Source organism: Oratosquilla oratoria, chromosome 30 (genome assembly GCF_046742065.1).
Source record: "Oratosquilla oratoria isolate Oo_2021 chromosome 30, ASM4674206v1, whole genome shotgun sequence".
NCBI classification, from domain to species: domain Eukaryota; kingdom Metazoa; phylum Arthropoda; class Malacostraca; order Stomatopoda; family Squillidae; genus Oratosquilla; species Oratosquilla oratoria.
This window is the reverse complement of record NC_134806.1, coordinates 13,916,404-13,940,098: the sequence shown is the minus strand read 5'-3', so window position 1 is coordinate 13,940,098 and position 23,695 is coordinate 13,916,404. Positions and strand designations below refer to the sequence as shown.

The 23,695-nt window shown below is 38.9% G+C and overlaps 1 protein-coding gene across 3 annotated transcripts; it reads right to left on the bottom strand.

Annotated features, from left to right (window-relative positions):
- Positions 1-1,335: 1,335 nt before the first annotated feature.
- Positions 1,336-23,453, bottom strand: DMAP1 (DNA methyltransferase 1 associated protein 1). Of its 3 annotated transcripts, none has more exons than XM_076212610.1 (10): positions 23,324-23,453; positions 13,512-13,743; positions 12,972-13,135; positions 9,467-9,682; positions 8,981-9,088; positions 7,100-7,285; positions 5,305-5,455; positions 4,679-4,833; positions 4,362-4,472; positions 1,336-2,030 (listed from the first exon to the last, which is right to left on the bottom strand). In XM_076212610.1, exons 2-10 carry the CDS (start codon positions 13,726-13,728, stop codon positions 1,968-1,970), a joined length of 1,371 nt encoding a protein of 456 aa, XP_076068725.1. In that variant the 5' UTR covers positions 13,729-13,743; positions 23,324-23,453; the 3' UTR covers positions 1,336-1,967. The 3 variants fall into 3 exon arrangements, with proteins under 3 accessions (XP_076068725.1, XP_076068728.1, XP_076068727.1); XM_076212613.1 differs by having other exon boundaries at positions 5,305-5,449; XM_076212612.1 differs by having other exon boundaries at positions 13,515-13,743.
- Between the last annotated feature and the right edge of the window lie 242 nt (positions 23,454-23,695).

The window sequence follows — 23,695 nt, the reverse complement described above, 5'->3', positions numbered from 1 at the left end:
GAGCAGAAACATGGAACATGAGAGAGGAAGAGAGAAGGAACTTGAATGTGTTTGAGATGAAGTGTCTGAGAAGTATGATGGGGGTTACTAGGCTAGAGTGAGAAATGAGGAAGTGAGGAGGAGAACAGGGGTGGAAAGGGAGCTGGGAGATAGGGTGGATGAAAGAGTATTAGGATGGTTTGGACACATGGAAAGAATGAGGGAAGAAAGACTAGTAAAGGAGGTATGGAAGGCAGATGTGGAGGGAGTGAACATAAGGGGACATCCTAGGATGAGATGGATGGATGGGGTGAAGGGGGCTTTGGGGAAAAGGGGAATGTCGGTTGAGGAAGGACAGGAGAGGACAGAAGACAGGGGTGAATGGAGAATGGTTGTATATGGAAAATGTTATGATGTATGAGGTGGATTGAACGGGGGAATGGGGGTGAGGTAGTGTGTGTGAGCAAAAATCTTTGACGCAGCCCGAAGGGATTTCTCCCCGTCCTCTCCTTTATATATGGGGGGACGGAGAGGGGGGGGTCGCCGATTTAATGAAGCGGCCTTGCTGTGGATGTGCTGTGTCCTGCGACACTGCTTCTGACCCAGGGCAGTGGACAGGGTGCAGGGATGACCCGTTATCTAGGAGGTGCTAAGATGGGAGGGAGGGTGGAGGGGTGTGGAGTGTTTTCGGGGATGAAATGGGTGGGAATATTTTTGTGCCTTGTCCTTTTTGGCTACCCCCCTGGTAAGGGGGAAAAAAGCCTTGGTATATGTATGTATGTACACTGCATGGTAGTTGCAGGACATGGCCACATCAATACTAGATGATGTGTTAGTAGCATTTCTTGGAGAGGAACATGTATGACATCATCAAAGTGGAGTGTGGAATTATGTTTTCCTTGACCAGTTCAGGTAACAAACAAAACTAAAAGGAAAATCTAAAGGTGGCCTTGTGAAAACTGTCCCCTGGACAGACATATGTATGGATTCTGTCTCATCACATTTGTAATACACTGTCTCAAGCTGTTGAAAACTTATTTGATGAAATACCAATGATGATAATGATGAAACTATTAATATATACAAAGAGGAGGGATATCATCAACAAAAATTTGACTCAGAGGATTGACAAAAAAGATAATTGAAGAGTTGAAAAAGCATACAAATCCTCTTGCCACACGCCCTGAAGATTCCCGTGCTAATATTATCAGTAGGCAGGTTGCTCCAACTGAAGTCAATACAGATAATTCTATCAACATTTGAGAAAGGAAAGCAGGACAATTTTTGTCACATTTCTCTGATCATTTCTATCAGCTCTTGACCAATCTTGAACTGTTAGGCATTAAAACACAAAAATATGTAATTCTTTTACTTCTGCTTCAGTGATTTACAAAACTTTAAAATGGTATTTCAGAAGTCTTCGGGATTGATGACAGTGGTCTACAAGACTGGTATATGAGAGAATTACCTCACTGGTGCTCTTCATCAAATCACATGAACACCCTTACATTTATCTACATGTGCAGCCCCAAGGGCCTGTCACTCGGTCTCTAGACCTAGCCTAAAATATCTATTTCAGCCCTGACTACCCCCCCCCCATCCATTTTTTATAACACATGAAGAGATGAGGAGGAGCCAAGATAAGAGGGAGGAAGGGGGGGGGTGAATGGGAGTGGAGTATGTGGGGATGGAATAGGTGGGAGTGGATTTTATGCCTTTATTTTTTTGCTACCTCCCATGTAGGGGGGATAAAGCATTTGGCATATGTACGTATGTATGAACAGCTGACAAATGAATGCTCCTCTTTTCCTCCTATGAGTTGACAAAATATAGCCAGTAGCCCAACAATCCTTCCACAAGAGATCTATGGTAGGGCTCAAGACTTGCTGACTACTGTACGGCTGCATATTTCCAGTCAGTGAAATTCAAAACAATAATTATTATAATTCAATATTAATGGAACAATGGAAATTTGACAAGCTCCCTAATTATGTTCTAGATTTAATCTTCTTTAACACATTACTCTGCTCCAGAGCTGCCTTTCTCTTCCGCTGAAATGAAAAAATGAAAGTCAGTCATACATATAAATAAAGATATACATAATTTTGGGATCTTCCATTAAAATATATAAATATATATATATATGATTTGGATTATGGAGAACATAAACACTGGGGAAGGCTCAGAACCCTAAACACTAATGTTTCGTTCGCGCAGAACATCTTCAGAGACGAACGAACGAAATGTTAGAGTGTTTAAGGTTTCAAGCCTTCCCCTGTGTTTATGTTCTCCATCATCCAAATCATTCGTCTAAAATACTTATCAATATATATATATATATATATAAATGCTCCTTTCTCTTTTATCAGGGGGGATGGCCGAGTCAAATCACACATGCTCACCATACACAAATAAAACACATTCAATCATTCCTCCAATCTCATCACCTAGATGATGAAGGGTTACCCCATCACCCATTACACTGCTCATGCCATTGGTACTACATCAATGCACAGTATTTCAAAGGCAGGGTTTGACAGCAGGAACTAGTTTACTCCTATTCAATCATATGGTAACTCCTCTTTTCTCATCCACTCACAATACTCTACAAAGCAGAAGAGAAGAACTTCCCTGCAGGGTACATCATCTTTTCATCCATCCACAATCTCCCTCCATTTGCTCTTATCTTTTACATTCTTTTCTCTACTCCAATGACATTCCATGTACATCTAGTCCTTTTTATCCAATTTATCCACTTCACAATCTATCCTCCTCTTAAGCTCACTCTGTTCAACTGTGCTTTTCACACTCTTTACTAACTTTTTCATTATTTTTTTCATTCAATATACCCAAACCACCTAAGCATTCTCTAACCTACCCTATCCAATGGCTCCTTTCCCATTCTAATTCTCTCTCACCTCTGCATTTCTCACTATCCATTTTTTAAACACCTATATTCCTTGAACTCATCTCAGGATACCCAAATCAAATCACATGCACACACAATTCATATACAATATCCATTTAATACCCCTCCCATCTCAACAACTTGAAGATGAATAATCATTTTTGTGCCCTGCTTCATTCACCACCTAGATCAAAGGTAATGTAGCAAGTTATAGCACTTCCACATCAGGGCCTAGGAACCACTGCTTCATTATATGGAGACTTCCCCTCCTAATCAACTTGGAATAATCTATGAAGCTGACAAAAACATCCTTCCTAGCTCCATCATCCCTTTAATCATTCACAATCTTATATCACTCTATCTATGTACCAAGGGCTTTTTCCCCCGTACATCGGAGGTAGCCAAGTCAAAAGGCAAGTACCCACTCCCATCCACCACCCTTTCTTCCTTCTCATCGTAGCTCCTCATGGATGACAGGTCATCCGTATAGCCTATCCACTGCCCTGGGTCAGAAGCAATGCAACACGACAAAGCACATCTACAGTAAGGTCGCTTCACTTAATCACCAACTCCCATCTCCATCCCCTCATACAGAAAAAGAGAAGACTGAGAGATTTCCCTTCAGGCTGTCAAAAATATTCCGTTCACTTCTAATTTTTACACCTGGAACAGTGCCATTGTCACATAGACATATATGGTCATGTATAATGTAAATGTGACTGGTATATGGTGTATAAGGGTTTATATACTATATCATGGTTACATATGGTGGGCAGTGGGCAAGATGCAGGAACGATCTGTCATCCAAGAGCCAGGAAAAGAGAGAGGGAGGTGTGATGAATGGGAGTGGAGTATGTGGGGATGAAATGGGTGGGAGTGGATTTATGCCTTTGAGTGGAAGGGCGGTGAGCTAAACACAGAGAACAGTTGGAGCTTTATTCACTGACGTTTCGTCCTTACCAGGACATTCTCAAAAGTCCTGATAAGGACGAAACATCAGTGAATAAAGCTCCAACTGTTCTCTGTGTTTAGCTCACTGCCCTTCCACTCATTTGTCTTCCATACTTCATTATGGCTTTGACTTTGGCTACCTCCCTTGTAAGGGGGAAAAACCCATTGGTATATGTATGTATGTATGTACATACAGTTATATAAGGATACACTTTTACAGACATTTCAGTGGCATCCAAAACCCCCTCTGCACCATCCATCCACCTCATTCCTGTTTTTTTTTTTTTCAGCTCACTCCATCTACTTCTGCTTTCCACACTTTTCATGTCCCCAAACCACAGCAACACTGATCTATGCAATACAGAAACCCTCCTTCTACTCCTATTCTCTGCCTCACCATGTTTCTCACGCTATTCATTCTTGTAATACCTATAATATTTCTCAAATATTTCATCTTAAAAACATTCAGGATCTACATCACTATATTGATAACATAAATGAAGAAAAATTGAAGTCTACTCACGTTTGGAGTGGATGGTGTCGCAACAACATCGATCATCTCTGAAATGGCTCTTGGTCTTGATGGGGAATCTTCTCCAGTGTTAATGATAAGTGAGGCAGGGATTTCTAGCGTCTAAAGGTTGGGAGGAGAGAAAAAAAAAAAAAAAAAAAAAAAATCAAACTCTTTGTACATAGATAAAAATAATCATTTGTTTAAAGAAATTTCAAAGATATAATGCAATTGAAAAAGTAGGGGTCCTGGACACAATAAAAAAAAAATCCAGAATAATATTCATGACAAATTCTGTCAGTGGTATGTCAACTAGCAAATATGCTCACCTTTCCTGGTAAGAGACTCTCATACTGATGTTTTAGGGTTTGTAGTTCAAAGACATAGTTAAGAAGTATTGTTCGAAGGTCATACATCAGAACCAAATCAGAGCGTAAATCATTGAAGTTCTGACAAATGTCTTCAGTTGCCATTGGATTAAGTTCTGGTGAATTAGAGCATTAAATCAATTACAAATCAGCTAGAATTAAATATTATGAAAATTAAGATAACCCTCAACAAAATATAAACAGAATAATCACAAAATTCCTGCATAGTTTTTTTTTTTTTTGTGTACTTTTGATGATGATGATATGGTTTAACGTCACAAACTCCCCCCTATCGGAAGGCTAGGACGGTGCCCCTCACAGAGGACTTTGTAGTGTGGAATTTAATGAACCATGCCCTTGGTTCAACTTTGCCAGTGGCAGGATTCGAACAGCCATCACCTCGACCTTCGCCGCAAGTAATGACGCCCTAACCCACTCAGCCAGCGAGCTTCCTTGTGTACTTTTACATTCATAAAAGGCTGTGTATATGTGCTATCTCACACCTTTTATTGAACAAGTATTGTTTCTAATATGTGTGTGTGTGTGTGTGTTTTATTTTTTGTTTTGTTTCTGTAATATTATCTTACCTATTCCTAACTCCCCAAGTAGCTGTTCAATGGCATTAACTTTCTTTTGTCCAACACTTGCTGGCAACTTCATGCGTTGTGACCTAAGGCTCACTCCTGAAGCCTTCATATCTGGGAATTTTATTCCTGTACAACTCTCCACACTCTGAGCCTTAAAACAAATTGGAAAAAAGCAAAAAAAAAAAAAAATAATAATAATAATGAAAAAATAAATAAATAAATAAATAAATAAAAAATAAAGTAAATAAAATACATTAAAATCACATATATGACTATTCTCTATTATTATTGTATATCATGTATTTGTATTTCATTGATGACAATTCAACAGCAGTTCTATCCTTAAGGTCAATATCATACCAAGATTGAACATGATTACAGGGCTATAGAGGAAAATGGTAGGTACAGGTTAATAGTGTGGGGTAAATGTGGTTGTGGATTGGACATGAAAATTCATGGCAGGGAAATCAGCTGAACAGGAGCACCATGATTAGTTGATAAATAGATATTAGAAATATTGACATTTTCTACCTGTTACACAAACACAAAGGTAGAAGTGCAATTACCAAACCAATATGCCAATAACACTGGCACATCGGTCGGTCATACAGCAAGGCTTTTGTGATATTTTCAAACTTCTAATTATATATTTTTTTCTCTCCCATCTGTCAAAGGTAATAATAAATATTTTGTGGAAAGACGACACATACATTGAGCCAGGGCCCATTCATGCTTGTCCACCCTGCAAGCAATATAGATATGTTGATACGATACAGACTGGTATAGTACAGTAGCCATAGCGAGATCAACACTCTCGTGATCTTCATATGCTCGCCCAAGTTGCACTGGTTATGTAACATCTAACTTGTGCTTCTACATGGTTAAGTTTGCACTTGTTTATACTTCTTCAGTTTCATTTAGACATTTCCTGTCTTTATGGATATCTTGTTGAGAAAAAAATTATACATGAAAGATCAGGGATCAGAAAATATGTGGGGGGAAAAAATCAGTATAATATTGCGAATATCACAACTCTATGAACAAGGAGCCAAGACAAAAAGGGACAATAAAAGGATATTGCACGAGTATAGTACAGACGAAGGGTGAGTGTGTGTCTTGGATGGGCCATCTCACTTATGAGGAGAAAGGGCCTTTTGGTATATGTATGTAGGAACATGATACCTTAGTATTGCAGGAGTGTTGGGGTGTTCCATTAAAAGCTGTGAATGGGACAAATATATGGATTGAGCTACAACCAGGCTTGGGCTGCCCAGTTTGCCACACAACACTCAAGGCCCAGCTGGGGGGGCTCTACAGTCACTACATTGAACACATCAAGCATAATTAATGTATGTCAGACCCTAATCTTCTGGAAAGAAGAGGACCCAACAATGATGTTGTCAAATGTATGGTATGAGGGAGCTGTAATTTGAAGAGGTCTACTGATTCTCCTAATCAATCAATCTGCTGTCTCTGATCTCCTGCACGAGACCCACAGCTCCCAGGTAATTAGCATGAACAATTGAACTGGCCCATAAGTCACTCAGAAAGAGATATTGTGTTTTCAGAGTAAGACTAGTAAGGCAATGTAGATATGTAGATTCTCCTAAAGCAAGACAAAACAAGACAAGACAAAAAAAAAAGGTGTTTGTAGAGAATGATGAGAAAGGAGGTTGTTCTGAGGGATCAAGGAGGTAGGACATTCAAGAAGAATGTGGGATATAATGAAAGGACTGTAACAAGGGCAAGAGAGAGGGTTGTCACCAGACATGAGAAAACCATTTCTTCAACTCACCGTTGTATCTGTTTTGGGAAGCTTGGTTGGCTGTACTTTCTTTTTGTTAGTTTTCAGTTTGCGGACATCTGCAGATCCATCAGCAGCACTGATCAGCTTTTGTAAGTCCTGTGTCTTCTTTTCTCTTTCCTTCTTCCGTGCTTCAATTTTGCGCAGTTCAGAAAGCAGCTGCTGCTCCTCTTCTATCTAAAATAAAGAGAAATAGGGGTATGTGATGTTACCATGGATGCTTAATTTGTATATGGATGGAGTGATGAATGTGGCAAATACAAGAGTTTGAGTAAGAGAGTGAGGGTAGAGGTATACGAGAAAGAACAGAAAACAGCTGAGTATATGGGGATGCCTATTTTGCAAGCAGGGAGAGGGTTTGAAGAGATTAGATAGTGAATTTGGTAGAGGTTTACTGCAGGAGTAAATTGAAAGGTCTTTGATGTATATATATACTAGCTGAACTTTCTTGTGTCAGAACAAAATCTGCAAAGAGCATCACTGGCTTAATTGAAAGAGCCCTAACTTCTCAACTACAGTAACACTCCTCTTATCTGTATAAACTCATGTAGTGTTAGGCATGACAAAATTCATTGTCAGTGTGCTAGTTTCAAAACCAGTTAACCACTTTGACATGTTCATGTATCATTGAGCAGAATGAAATCCATACACATACACAGAGACAGACAGAGAGAGTAGTCAAGGCCGAATCACTTCTTCATCCATTTACCTCATTCCTGATCTTCTTCTCAAGTTTACTCCCTCTTCTGCTTTCTACACTCTTTTTGCTAGTCACTCATTGTTTCCATATGCCCAACCTATCTACTCTACCCAACAGCTCTCTTTCCAGCCCCATAATCTGCATGGCTGCCAGGCATACATCCATCTCACCAGCCACTCCACTGTAACTACTCCCTACATGGAACTGCCTTACTCTGTACTTTATATCTCCTCTTTTGCCAAAGCATTCAGTCTCCTGCCATCTCCCACTACCTCCTTATCCTCCTCTACATTCAACGATTTCTTGAATAGGAGTGGAGTAGTTGGGAATGGGATGGGTGGGCGTGGATTTTATGCCTCTGTTTTAGACTACCTCCCTTGTAAGGGGGGAAAAAGCTGTTTGGTATATGTATGTACTGTACTCTACCCATCTCCAGTTCACCGCTTTCATTTCTATTAACATCTATCCATCTGTACCCTTTACCCTCTCCTCTCTTTCCAACTCCCCTCCCCTAACTTTTTTCACTTCCTTCTATAATTCTTTTTTTTTCAAAATGTTCAGTGAAACACATGCTCTTCACACTAGCTCTCTTTTTTATATCCTTATATTTTGTTTCCACCCTCCTTATTCCATACTTCTTGTATGTCTCCTCGTTTCTTTGCAGATATTCTTCAATATTCATTTTTTTTTCTTCCACACCCTCCTCTTCATCCCACCATTTGCTGCCTCTCCTGTTCCCTCCCATCCTCATCATCTCCCACACCATCACTGTGCACTTTTGCCTTTCCTCCTTCAAATATACCAATTCTTCCTCTACTCCTATTTCTCCTTTACCTTTCACTATATCTCATAAATTGCTCAATTTTACTTAGTATTCTTTCTCCTCATTCAATCTGTTTACTCAGTACCTCTCTGTCTCATTCTTTTTTTTTTCCACTAACATCCACTCTCAATTTTCCTTTCACCTCTCTTCTGAACACATTTATGTCCCTAATTCTTTCAAATAAAGGTAGAAAATGAGAAAGGAAGGGTTTAGAATTCCTTTTCTAGTTTGAAGCATGAATGTCAGAACATTGTTTCATCACACTGGTATCCTCAGAAAACTCAATCAACATGAATTTTTAAGGTTCATCAGTATCATGTACACCCAAATGAGAAAATCTATTATATACCTGCTTTGGTGTTCTTTCCCATAATTTTATAAGTTGCTGTTTCCTCCTTCGTTCATGTTCTGCATCATAAGCAATGATCTTTCCTTCTGGTCCACTCAAATTACGCACCTGGAAATCAAAAGTAGAACAAAAAAAAATGGATCTATCTATATACCAAAGCATAAGCTTTCCAGAAAAAATCCACATAATCTCTCATGCAAAAGTTGTTATTTTAATGTGCTATGTTATTACTAGAATCAGTAACATGAGTCTATAATCTCCAACTCTTCACCTTCATCAGTTATGATGCCGATTGCAGCTTTAATACAGCAGAGCGATGATATATACATTTTTCTTTTCTAATATAAAGATGCAATCTGTATACCCACATTTTCAACTTCCCTCATATGCATTTAGATGGCAATGTATGAATATCTGAATCAACCAGGCCAGTATAACAAGTCAGTAAGTCATTGTTTTTTCAAGTTCAATAAGTGTACTACAAACCTTTTTCAGCTTATTTGTAACCTCGTAGTACCTCTCCTTCATGTCTTCAATTTTCTTGTTTGACCAATGTGTTGGTCTCCGGTCATATATTACATACCAACGCAGGTCAAAACGCTGACACAGATCAAAGAGTAAATCTGTGTCTTGACGTGTCCAAGTATCAGACACCAGATGAGTGCTATATTCTGCATCAGTGTAGGAAAGGATGTCCACTTTCTGACAATGAGAAGACATACTGATAAGAAATCTCATTATCATACACAAAATGCAAATCTAAAACTTTATAGTGCATACATCCTGTGTACGAGGCAACTATCCCCTTCTCTTAATTTTGGGGTTGGAATGACCAAACAGTGATAGCTGGATTGGTATCCATCTTCATGGGAAAAGTCCACCATTCATGGAAACAAGGGGGAATAGAATCCTGTCACCATGTTCTTATGTGTACCATAAAAGGTGGCTGAATGGGACAGAGTGCAAGGACTAAGGATCTTCCACTCTGTGCTTTCCCTCTACAAAAAGTTGCAGCATAATAGGGCCTTGGAGGAAGACTCAAACCAGAACCCTAGTAACTGGGTGATAGTAAAAGAGAAGAGACTGACAGTATTTTTGCATGAGATTACCTTCTCCTGCCCCCAATGTCACACATAATCCCTGGATGACTTTCGGGTGTTTAGTGAAAGAATGAAGTTATTAAATAATGGGAGGGATGTATGATAGTGACTGAGTATACTGTCAGTCCCACTCACTGCCTCATTCTGGCAGCCCCTAGATGGTGGTGGTATGATAACTGTTGCTCTCCCTTTTCCAAATGTCCTGTCTGTGAGTCTCACCACAAGTTCCTACTATCCTCTTCTTGGTAAGAAGATGAGATGAAAAAGGTTGCTGGGTATTAAAACAAGTTCCATGACCCGCACAGGATACCTGGGAAAATTAACCTTTACTTCCCTCCATACAGTGCTGACTGCATAAAATATTTGCAGAAAATACTCCCACACTAAATCAGCATTCATGACTGGAGGGAAAAAAATATATATATATATATATGGTGTGTGGAACAAGAAGGACAGGGGGAAATAGAAGAAAGGGTAGTGAATGGTGGGATGAGGAAACAAAGAAGGTTGTAGAAGAGAAGAAGCGAGCATTCACAGATTGGTTACAAAAGAGGACAGGGGAGTCATATGAGATGTACAAAGAAAAGAAAAGAGAAGTAAAGCAAAAGGTAAAGGAGGCAAAGAGGAGAGCAGATGTGAAATGGGGTAGGAGTATGACAGAAAATTTTGAAAGTAATAAAAAGATGTTTTGGAAAGAAATTAAGAGAGGAAGAGGAGGCGAATCAAGTAGGGAAGAAAAGGTAAAAGGTACAGATGGAGAGATGATAATGGAAGAGAGGGCAGTGAGGGGAAGATGGGCAGAATATTTTAGGGAGTTGCTGAATGTGAAGGAGGATAGGGAAGGAAAGATAGCTGCAGTGGGAAATGCGAAGAAAATGAGAGTGATGAGTGAGGAGAATGGAGGAGAAATAAGGAAGGATGAGGTGAAGGCAGTTGTAAAGATGATGAAAGCAGGTAAGGCACCTGGTCTGGATGGATGTCATGCAGAATGTCTGAAAAAGGGAGGTTCAGTGATGGTGGACTGGTTGGTGAGGTTATTTAATGTTTGCTGGAGAGAGGGTAGAGTACCGGAGGACTGGAGTAGTGCCTGTATAGTTCCTCTTTACAAGGGAAAAGGGGACAAGTGTGAATGTAGTAATTTCAGAGGGATTAGCCTGTTGAGTGTAGTAGGGAAGGCTTATGGGAGGATCTTAATTGAGAGGATTAGGAGAGGAACAGAAGGAGTAATTGGTGAGGAATAGTGTGGATTTAGGACGGGTAGAGGTTGTGTAGATCAGATCTTTGTGGTAAGACAGATATGTGAGAAAGCTATAGGAAAGGGGAAGGATGTTTTTTGGGCTTTTATGGATCTGGAAAAGGCTTATGATAGGGTAGACAGAAAGGCACTGTGGGAGGTTATGCAGATTTATGGGATAGGAGGAAAGCTTTTGGGAGCTGTCAAGAGTTTTTATGAGAGTAGTAGAGCATGTGTTAGGATTAGAAATGGAGAGAGTGAGTGGTTTGAAGTAAAGGTGGGACTTCGTCAAGGATGCGTTATGTCGCCCTGGCTGTTCAACTTATACATGGATGGGGTGGTGCGAGAGGTGAATGCTAGGGTAGTGAGTCAGGGATTGGAGATGGTTAAAGAAAATGGAGAAAAGTGGGAGGTGAGCCAGTTGTTGTTTGCGGACGACACTGCGCTTGTGGCAGGGTCAGAGGAGGGATTGAGGAAGCTGGGGGCAGAGTTTGGGAGAGTATGTGATAGAAGAAAGCTAAAGATAAATGTGGGTAAAAGGAAGGTGATGAGATGTACAAGGGGTGAAAGTGGCAGTAGACTGGAAGTGAACATTAAGGGAGAGCGACTGGAGGAAGTGGATAGTTTTAGATACTTGGGTGCAAGTGTAGCAGGAAAAGGTGGAGTGAAGGTGGAGGTAGAATGTAGATTGAGAGAAGCGAGTAAATGCCTTGGTGGTTTAAAGAGTGTAATGAAGAATAGACATTTGGGAATGGATGCGAAGAGGAGACTGTATGAAGGAGTGATTGTGCCAACAGCACTGTATGGGGCAGAAATGTGGAACATAAGAGAAGAAGAGAGAAGGAGTTTGAATGTGTTTGAGATGAGGTGTCTGAGAAGTATGGTGGGGGTTACTAGGCTGGATAGAGTGAGAAATGAGGAGGTGAGGAGGAGAACAGGGGTGAAAAAGGAGGTGGGAGATAGGGTTGATGAAAGAATATTAGGATGGTTTGGACACATGGAAAGAATGAGTGAAGAAAGACTAGTAAAAGAGGTATGGAAGGCAGATGTGGAGGGAGTGAACATGAGGGGATGTCCTAGGATGAGGTGGATGGATGGGGTGAAGGGGGCTTTGGGGAAGAGGGGAATGTCTGTTGAGGAAGGAAGGGAGAGGACGGAAGACAGAGGTGAGTGGAGAATGGTTGTATATGGATGATGTTGTGATTGCATGAGGAGGAATGGGCGGGGGGTGGGGGGTGGGGTAGTATGTGTGAGTAAATTTTGACGCAGCCCGAAGGGATTTCTCCCCATCCTCGCCTTATATGCAAAGGGGGACAGAGAGGGGGGGTCGCCGATTAAATGAAGCGGCCTTGCTGTGGATGTACTGTGTCTTGCGACACTGCTTCTGACCCAAGGCAGTGGGCAGGGTGCAGGGATGACCCGTCATCCAGGAGGTGCTCAGATGAGAGGAAGGGTGGGAGGGGTGTGGAGTGTATTTAGGGATGAAATGGGTGGGAGTGTTTTTATGCCTTTCCCTTTTTGGCTACCTCCCTTGGAAGGGGGAAAAAGCCTTGGTATATGTATGTAATGTATGTATATATGATATGTATATATATGTATCTATATATATAAAACACTTAACAAATATGAAAACAGTAAGACTGAAAAACTGTCTTACTTTATCAAACATGGCAAATGGGTAGACTTTAGTTTCATCAGTTTCCCTCCGCCAGTGATAAAACACAGCTGAATCTTTCCTGGCAGGATTTGTGAATTTCATCCATTTCCATGGTCGAACACGCTTCATACCAAGCTTAGCTTTCACATTCTTGTAGCCTTGACCTGTTTCAGTATAAAGAAAAACATCAATAGATGGACAATCCTCCATTATACACATCCAACTGAATTTCAATTTTTTAAGAGAACCTGTGCTGAAATATTTTTTCACAATTTTCATATGATTTGTGGTCCATTATTTGGTGTCAGTTTGGCAGCTCAGTTTTGCATACTTTCTAGTTTAGCTAATGATATAGGGTAAGATTTCATTGTTTTCCTTTATGAAAATAAAAATATTGCAGCAGTTTAATATATTATATAGTCCTTCAGCAAATGCCTGAGTTGGCCAATGGCAGATATCAGTGGACAAATACAATTAAAATAAATTTTGTTCTTAATACAGTATACATAGGATTCTTTCCCACAAAATCCTTTTATAGACTACCTGTATCTGTGGGTAACAAAGGTGGAAGATCTTTATTGGAGTCCGAGTAAAGGAGGGCATACAATTCTCGATGCATTCCTTCTGGTCTCTTCATAGCAGCTTTTTCCATTTTTTTCTTGGCTGGAATATCTTTCTTAATTCCCAGAATTGCATCTTTGCTTATTTCTGGGGTCACTGGCCGTTCTAGCTCCAAAATATCACGTACATCTGCCATTTTTTATTTGAATTTCTGTTTGGAAAGAAAAGAAACATTAAAAATTAATTCTTGACATACTAGCATGCTCCTTTTGACATTAATCCTTGCTAATAGACTTCAACGGGAAAACAGAATGTGTTGTTTAAGTACATCTGCATATTCAGACATTTCCTGTACACAAACATAATAAATGAGCTATTTTAGAAATATCAACTTTTGTTATTTGAGTACCACAATAGGTGGCTTTTTGTAAAATTTCCAATCATCAAAGTTTTAATGCTCAAATGTATATTATTAACCACTTCAGTATAACTCAAATTCTTGTGTGCAGCATTGGCTGCCATATGTAATTTGCATCACACTACTTGCATTATAAAGTCACCATTGCATTACATGTTCTCCTTTACTCTGAATAACGATGGGTTAAATAGTGATGTTAGTAAGTTTGCGGACGACACTAAAATAGGATGCCTAATTAGGTCAGGAGAAGACGCCCAGATTCTGCAGGATGATCTTAATGAACTGTTAACATGGTCGGTGAAATGGCAAATGAACTTCAATATCTCTAAGTGTAGCGTGTTAAACGTAGGGCTACACAACCCCGAAAATAGATACAACTTAGATAACACGTTTTTAGAAAAATCTGAGTGCGAGAGGGACTTGGGAGTTCTGGTGAGTCCGGACCTTAAAACCAGGAAGCAGTGCATTAGCGCCAGAAATAAAGCAAATAAAGCAAACAGAGCATTAGGCTTCATTGCTAGGACGGTAACGAATAGAAGTGCAGAGGTAATTATTAAACTCTATCTAGCGATAGTTAGACCCATCCTTGACTATGCGGTACAGTTTTGGTCTCCGTCCTACAGAATGGACATAAATTCACTAGAATCAGTACAGAGAAGAATGACCAAAATGATACAAGGACTTGGAAATTTGCCTTACGAAGAGAGGCTTAGGCACCTAAACTTACACTCTCTGGAAAGACGCAGAGTGCGGGGTGATCTAATAGAAGTGTTCAAGTGGATCAAGGGCTATAACAGGGGTGATGCAAACAAGGTCATCATAATAAAACAACAGGGCAGGACTCGCAGTAATGGGTATAAACTGGACAAATTTAGATTTAAGAAGGAAATAGGCAAGAATTGGTTTACAAATAGGGTGGTCGATGAATGGAATAAACTTAGTAACCACGTAGTAAGCGCTGAAACTATCAGTTGTTTTAAAAAACGATTAGACAACTTTATGGATGGGGATGACAGGTGGTGATGGATACGGAGCTGCCTAGTGTAGGCCTTATGGTCTTTTGCAGTCTCCTTTATTTCTTATGTTCTTATAGGCTTTCCTCCCTTACAAGATAGAAAAAAAAGGCATAAAAAATCACTCCCACCCATTCCATCCCCAACATACTCCAATCCCCTCCACCCTCTTCCCTCTCTCTTATCTTGGCACCTCATGGATAACAAGTCATCCCTGCATCTTGTCCACTGCCCTGGGTCAGAAGCAGTGTTGCAAGACACAGCATATCCACAGCAATGATAAATAATTAACAAACATAAATAATAATACTAAATAGAATATAATGGAAATTTATAATAAATAAATAATAACAAATAAAGATCAATTACAACAAATAAAATAAATGGCAAGCATTACAGCATTTTGCATAGGTTATCTAAATGACTCTTGAAACTTTGAACCGTACTACATTGCACTGCCACTTCAGGAAGTTTATTACATTCACTTAGTACATGGGTGTCAAAGTTGTTTGTACCCACTTCCACATTAAATTCACTTCCTGAAAGTTTGAGGCCATTATTTCTTGTCTAATTTACATTTGGAGTAAAAAAAAAATTAAAGTTATGATGTTGTCAATTCCCTTTATAATCTTAAAGACCTATATCAAATCACCCCTAAGTCTACACTTTTTTGGGGAAAATAGTCATATGTTTTACTTTTTTAGGGAAAAAGTCATATGTTTTAGACAATTTTCATATGATTTATTTCTGATGTTTGGAATCACTTCTGTGGCTCGCTGTTTACTGTTTTCAATTTGTCAATGTCTTTAATGAGATTCAGTGACTACCAAAAAAGCATATTTCAAATCTGGATGAACTAAAGATTTAAATAGCTTGTTAAGGATAGATGGACTTCTAAAATCAAAAGATTGCATAATCTGCCCTAGAATCTTATTTGCTCTCTCTAAGGCAGAAATACACTGCTTAGATAATTGGAGATCACTACTGATAATTATGCCAAGATCCTTTTCACTATCCACTTTTGTTAACAAATTTCCAAATAACTTGTAATTATAATTATTTTTATTTTTATCTGTGTGCATAACCTTACATTTACTTGGGTCAAATTTCATTTGCCACTTCCTAGACCATTGCTGTAGTTAATGTAAGTATTTTTGAATATCTAATTAGTTTAAGAGAGAGAAAAAAAAAGAAAAAAAAAATATTGCATAAATACATAGTAGGGATCTTGCTCTAGATGCTGGTAAAGTGTTTTTATCATACTGCCATTTCTAAAGGGTTTAAAGGGCCTACCCTCCCTCCCCCCGGCAGCCACATGCTGCGCACGACCATTGTTTACATATGTTTTGACCATATCTTACTTTATTTTTTTGCATTTGATGCACTCATAAAATTTTCTCTTACATCCGGCATGCACGTGAGTATGTGGTGTGAGGAAGTTCAGCCTGCACGACTGGCAGTGGCCTGAGCCTTACAAAGTAAAGGACATGTACACGTTAGCTTGCCGCGTTCACTAATTTGCCGTGTGAAATTCGCATATATTATTTAGTGAAGAGATATTTGATGATATTAGCCATGCCTAAGCTATCCAAACAAAAGGCACACTTGCAGAAGATAAGAACGTCTACATTAGCAACTCAAGGGGAGAAAGAAAGAACCCCAGCATCAACTTTGTTATCACCACCTCCGCCATCACCACTAGTACTCCCTCCAGCAGCTCTCTCCCTGCCATCTACATCCACATCCTCAGCACCCTGATCCTCTGTCCTCTACACCTATATCAGACACGTTGTCTCTACGCAAACAACTGTTTGCTAACAAGTGGCTACAAGGATGCCTCCTTGTTGCAACACCTTGGGTTTAGAGTCTCAAACCTCACAGTGATGTCCCTGATGCAGCAAGAGCCTGTTCCAACACCAGAAAGGAAACCCAAGAAAAGAAAGAGAGCTGAATCCCAGAAATCAGACTACCTTGCTGGGTCATTCTAGACCAAGAACTCAAACTTTGCGACAAAGAGTGAGGTGGCGGCTTATGAGACCCTCACTTTGAGTGAATAATATCCTACACTGTAGGAGGGTACAAAGTGCCCGAGTTACTTGAAAGATGCAAAATCATCATGAAAATACAATGGAACCTGTTTTCAATGGGTCTTAGGAGGTCCAATGTAAAATTTAGTCAAACTAAGGAAAAAAAAAACTTTAACACTCGTTTCTGAAAAATGTAAGTTTTTGATACACAAAGTCTATCTCCTCCCTCAATTTTCAACCGATTTTTGCATACGAGGTCTCTATTAATAGCTAGATAAATGACAAAAAATGAAATAGAGAGTTTTTTTTGCATATGTTAAATAGAAATTTTTTAATAACGTGTCAAAGTCAAAATTTTGCATTTTTTTCGATAATTTTTTAATATTTTTTTCCTCGGCGTTAAACGAAGATATTAAAAAAAAATTCTATTTTGTTTTTTCATATATGTAGAAGATTCTTTTGCTGTAAAATGGAAGACATCAAATAAAAATTGTAAGAGGAGATAGGATTTGAAAGAAGCCCAAAAATATGGTATTTTTTATGTTTTTTATTAAAAAATAAAAAAAACTACTTGTCAGATCTGAATAAAATTCAAGCTGTGAAGGTTTCTTCAGACCTAGATATCACACAGAAAAAATCAGCAAGATCCTTCAGAAAAAAAGATTTTGGGCGGGGGGGTCCCCTTAAGTGATCATTTGCCAGTCTGCAGTTTTGTATCATCAGCAAATTTGGAAACATTAGAGTTCAGTCCGTGGTCTATATAATTTATATCTATATGGGTAAAAGTAAAGTGATGAGATGTACAAGGGGTGAAGGTTGCAGTAGACTGGAAGTGAACATTAAGGGAGAGCGACTGGAGGAAGTGGATAGTTTTAGATACTTGGGTGCAAGTGTAGCAGGAAAAGGTGGAGTGAAGATGGAGGTAGAATGTAGATTGAGAGAAGCGAGTAAATGCCTTGGTGGATTAAAGAGTGTAATGAGGAATAGACATTTGGGAATGGATGCGAAGAGGAGACTGTATGAAGGAGTGATTGTGCCAACAGCACTGTATGGGGCAGAAACGTGGAACATAAGAGAAGAAGAGAGAAGGAGTTTGAATGTGTTTGAGATGAGGTGTCTGAGAAGTATGGTGGGGGTTACTAGGCTGGATAGAGTGAGAAATGAGGAGGTGAGGAGGAGAACAGGGGTGAAAAAGGATTTGGGAGATAGGGTCGATGAAAGAATATTAGGATGGTTTGGACACATGGAAAGAATGAGTGAAGAAAGACTAGTAAAAGAGGTATGGAAGGCAGATGTGGAGGGAGTGAACATGAGGGGACGTCCTAGGATGAGGTGGATGGATGGGGTGAAGGGGGCTTTGGGGAAGAGGGGAATGTCTGTTGAGGAAGGAAGGGAGAGGACGGAAGACAGAGGTGAGTGGAGAATGGTTGTATATGGATGATGTTGTGATTGCATGAGGAGGAATGGGCAGGGGGGTGGGGGGTGGGGTAGTATGTGAGAGTAAATTTTGACGCAGCCCGAAGGGATTTTCTCCCCGTCCTCTCCTTATATGCAAGGGGGGACGGAGAGGGGGGGTCGCCGATTAAATGAAGCGGCCTTGCTGTGGATGTGCTGTGTCTTGCGACACTGCTTCTGACCCAGGGTGGTGGGCAGGGTGCAGGGATGACCCGTCATCCAGGAGGTGCTCAGATGAGAGGGAGGGTGGGAGGGGTGTGGAGTGTATGTAGGGATGAAATGGGTGGGAGTGTTTTTATGCCTTTCCCTTTTTGGCTACCTCCCTTGTAAGGGGGAAAAAGCCTTGGTATATGTATGTATGTATGTATGTATGAATAGAAGTGCCCCAAGAATGGAATCCTGAGGAACTCCTTTTGTAAAAATTTTCCATCTACAAATTTTAGAACTGTGTTTATGATCACATTTTTATTTGAGTTAAATAGATAAGCTAAAAACTTTATCAAAACACTGTTTATATCTAATTATTTACTTAAAAAAAAAAAAATCAAAACCATTGGTGCATAGATATAAAACCTCACATTTCACTTTCACTCACTCAGTAATGTTACTAATCCACCATAAAAACCACAATCCAGGGAAAATATGACTGCTGTCTTGTAAATTATATGGCATGGGAATAATGTGACCAAACATTATATGGACATACCCCCCCACCTCCACTTTATGAGCTTCACTATCTCCTTCCATTCTGTCCCAAGTTATTTTGATTTCTTAATTTTGCTTCATTTCCACATAATACAATTGTATTAATACCAATATGTGGCAAGTATAGGTACAATAATGAATTTATTGTACTAAGGGATATTGCCCTAATTTAAGCATTTAGAATAGTGGGAACCATGGCACTAACAAAGTCAAGTGACTAGCAGTTTCTCAATCTTAGCAATAGAGAAATTCATACAGAATTAGAAATATGGTATTTGTTCAGTTGTGTACGTGGACGCGATATAGCATTAGAAAATTAAATATCAATTTTGTAAATTATAATACATGAACATAATATGCGATTTTCTTGGCGGAAATAAAAAAAAAAAATACCTTGCTACAAGCAAATATACTAACAAAAAAAGTCACTAGCATAGGATCAGGATGCCATCTTGTCGTTTGTCAAATGTTGTCTCCCCGGTCCAGTTGAGGCCTAGTGTATGCCCTTGGTACTCCCACCAGTACCTCGCAAGGTATATATTCTTGAAGGGATGTTATGGTGCTGAAATCCATGCATTCCTTCAAGCTATGAAAAACCTATATACACCGCAATCAGAAAGAGTGATTGAACAGGCCGCTAACATCCGTGACGATGACAATGGCGATCTGGATGACCTTAAATTACAGGTACCGATTTACTAAATACACGTTAGGTTAGGTTAGACAAATCTATCATCCTTTCATTTCTTCAACGTCAGCATCTATTGTACCAAACATGGCGTACCATTTGTCCGGTGTGACTTCATTACTTACGAAATGTTTTTACTAACTTTTTGTTTTTTATTTCTGCCAAGAAAATTGCATATTACATTGATACATTATAATTTACAAAATTAATTAATTTTCTAAGGCTATATTGTGTCCATGTACACAATTGAACATTTACCAAAAGTATAAGGCTTGATCCTATTATGCCAAGCTCCTATTGCATTGATCAGTACATTGACCTTAAATAATGCCCTGTAATCATATTAGCACATTGCCCTGCAGCTGCGCCTGTCAAGTTTCATTCAAATTGATTTTAGAGATAATGTTTTGTCTGGTAAGATTTCAGAAGTATGCAAACATGGATATTTATCATTAAACTTATTTTCGTCAATTTATGGTTTCACCCAACCAACGAATTTGTGATGTGGCTTATGTGTTTCTGGTGAGATATGTTGTGTATTGAATGATGGTGTACATCATTTCCTTCGCAAATGCGTACTTTTCAAGTAATGAGTTATTGAATTTATGTATGCCTACATCTCCACCCCAACGATCTGGGAGGACCTGTGGGAAATCGGGGTTTTTGGGTGGGGAGCATGAAATCGAGTAATGCGCATTGCAAAACAGGTGTAAAATGAACAACACAAAAAAAATATGAAAATACATAAATTTCACCTTTGAGGGCGGGAGTGGGGTCGGCTAACACGAGCGGAGCCATGATGTCATTCAGGAACATTACCAACGAATCAAAAAATTTCTCGCTATATCCGCTACATTTAGTGAAGGCCACTCCGCCCACACAAGAGTTGCTAACAGTAAATTAGGGAATAAATTCATGAAGCTTCGAGAGGACCGTGGGTTGCGATTTTGTGTACAACTAACCTAATGTAACGTAACCTAACCTCAACATAATGTAACCTAACCTAACCAAACCTAACGTAACCTAACCAAACCTAACGTAACCTAACCAAACCTAATGTAACCTAACCATACCTAACATAACCTAACTAAACCTAACGTAACCTAACCAAACCTGACGTAACCTAACCTAACCTGAACCTATCTAACCAAACCTAACATAACCTGAACCTAACCAACCTAACGCAACCTCAACTAACCTAACCTAACATAACCTCAACTAACCTAACGTAACCTAACATAACCTAGCTGGGGGCTTTGCCCCCCAGACCCCTCCAATCCCCACCAAAGCACTCTTAGTAACGTAACTTGAGGTCTCTTTAAAGTATAACTATTAGTATAAATGTGTGTTTAGGTATTAGAACTATTAGGTAAAAGTATATCGTAACCATATATTCCATGAAATAAAAACCACAATAATAGCAGAAAAATGTTGGTTGGGTGAAACTATAAGCGAGAAATTTTGCGATTCCTTGGTAGCACTCCTGAACAACATGGCTACAGTCATGTTGACCCACTCCCATCCTCAAAGGTGAAATTTATGTATTTTCATATATTTTTTATATGTTCTTGTTGATTGTAGACCTGTTTTGCAATGCGCATTACTCAATTTATTAGTGCTCCCCACCCAAAAACCCCGATTTTAGCTAGGTCAACATGAAAATGGAATTCCTGATATTTGAGCTGAAGTAGTTCTCATGGGATGCAAAAAGTCGCAATGAGTACAATGCAATTTGAATTATCCATCTAGCTGTCCTAGTTCTCGAGATATTGCATTTTGAATGGAATCAAATCGGGCCTATTTTGTCCGAAAAAATCGGGCCAAAACATGCGGTCTGACTAATTGCCGATTAAATACGTAAACAATGACGGTTTTTACTGACAGGCACAATTTTATATGAAAATTTAGCATATGGTTGCATTATTTGACCTATTTTCTTTAAGATGTGTGATTTCCATATAATTTGATCAAAGAATTACATTTTTATCCTCTGCAAAATTACCCACCACAGCTACGAATACCGTCAAATTACATGAAAATCACACATTTTAAAGAAAATAGTTTGAATAATTCAACTATATGCAATCTATTACACTAATAACACAATAGTAACAAACTTAATAGTGTAGTTTGATCCATACCACCAGTGATCATAGATAGCGGGCAGGACGAATCGTAGCTGTGGTCCGTAATATTATGGAGGATAAAAATGTAACTTCTCTTTGATCAAATTACATGAAAACCACACATTTTAAGGAAAATAGTTAAAATAATTCAACTATAAGTCTATTACACTAATAACATAATGGTAAGAAACTTAATAGAGTGAAGTTTGATCCATACCACCTGAGATAGATAAGATGGCGGGATGGATGTTGACGTTGTTGTTATCCGATAATCCGATCCGATAGAAAAAAAACTAATTAGTACCACCGATTTCTCAGCTCTTCCATAACACGCTGCCTTTATTTTGGTATTAGAATAATCCGCGAGACTAGTAGTTTTCGTTCATTTTGGTCAGTTGCCAATACACTGAATTTATTTAGCTCATTTTTTACGCTGAAACATAAACCAATTTTCGATTTACTGCTGAATGCAAGCCGCCATGTTTATTTTGTTTTTTTATGTATCGACATGTAACTGATGATGTAATTATTTGAAATTTACTACGATCGTAGTAAATACACTCGCATAACACTTGTATGAATGAAATTTCCCGCGGTATGTAAATTTGCCCGTTTGCATGGCGTGCGCATAAAATGACGCACTATTGTGCTCGTCATCGATGGTGGCGCCTCTGGTGGTGTTTGACCTACCTACCGATTTCCCACAGGTCCCCCAAGATCGTTGGAGAGGAGATGTAGGCATAAGTGCATAATTTCAATAATTATAATTCATTACTTGAAATGAAAAGTACGCATTTGCAAAGGAAATGATGTACACCATCATTCAATACACAACATATCTCACCAGAAACACTTAAGCCACATCTCATAACTATAAATTGTCCCTTATTTTGTCCAATAGCTCACAGCCTAACCTACCCATTCCATGATCATCATGATCATGGAATGGGTAGGTTAGGCTGTGATGATCATCATGATAATATAAAGGGGAAAGTAACATGAAAAAACAAGTGAAAATTGTATTTGCGTGTTACTGAAAGAGAACCCTCTGTCCTTAATGGTGGGGGCTTGGATTACACAACTTTTCACTGAGATAGCTTAACAAATTTATTACTATGGAACTAGAATCATCAAAGTGTGCTGTGTACTTTCATCATAATCATTATCATGTACCGAGTCTGAGGGGCGTGTGGCTTTCATGTCTGATATATAAGTGTCGTATATTTAGGATTAATAATTAATCCCCATGCCTGCAGTGCATTTATAACAGAAATTGCACAACATTTCAAGGTAATACAATTTTACTTCTCTGTATAAATAATGAAGTATAAAAATTTGTTACCTGCTACCACTACTTACTTTGTTTACACTAGTGTTGACTGAAGTCAAAATCGCTGTCAAATTGAAATCTATAGTAATATTTTAGCTATAAACTTCTAATTTTATGTATAATTAATATTTCTATATTTCTAATTTAACAAGTTTATTGTACACCATACACTATTATTTTAATTGCAATTGATCATCTATGCGAGAAGTCACTGACATACACGGTTAATAGATGGCGGTATAAACAAAGATATATTTTGTTTGTCGTCTGTGTTGATTGCAACGTAATTTGGGAGGTGTATGTATCTACCTTGTTGTGTTTATTTAGTTTAGTATACAGGGTCGAAGCTATGTTTATTAATAGGCTCCCGTCTCTTTTCTTCCATTCATCAAACTTTGCCT

Bases quoted from the DNA above. Each gene is read 5' to 3' on its own strand.
- DMAP1 (XM_076212610.1), bottom strand. From the start codon at position 13,728: ATGGCAGATGTACGTGATATTTTGGAGCTAGAACGGCCAGTGACCCCA. The intron at 7,286-8,980 runs GTATATAATAGA...TCTTTATTTTAG, and splicing joins GGGAAAGAACACCAAAGCAG to ATAGAAGAGGAGCAGCAGCT. The intron at 5,456-7,099 runs GTGAGTTGAAGA...ATTTGTTTTAAG, and splicing joins TTCCCAAAACAGATACAACG to GCTCAGAGTGTGGAGAGTTG.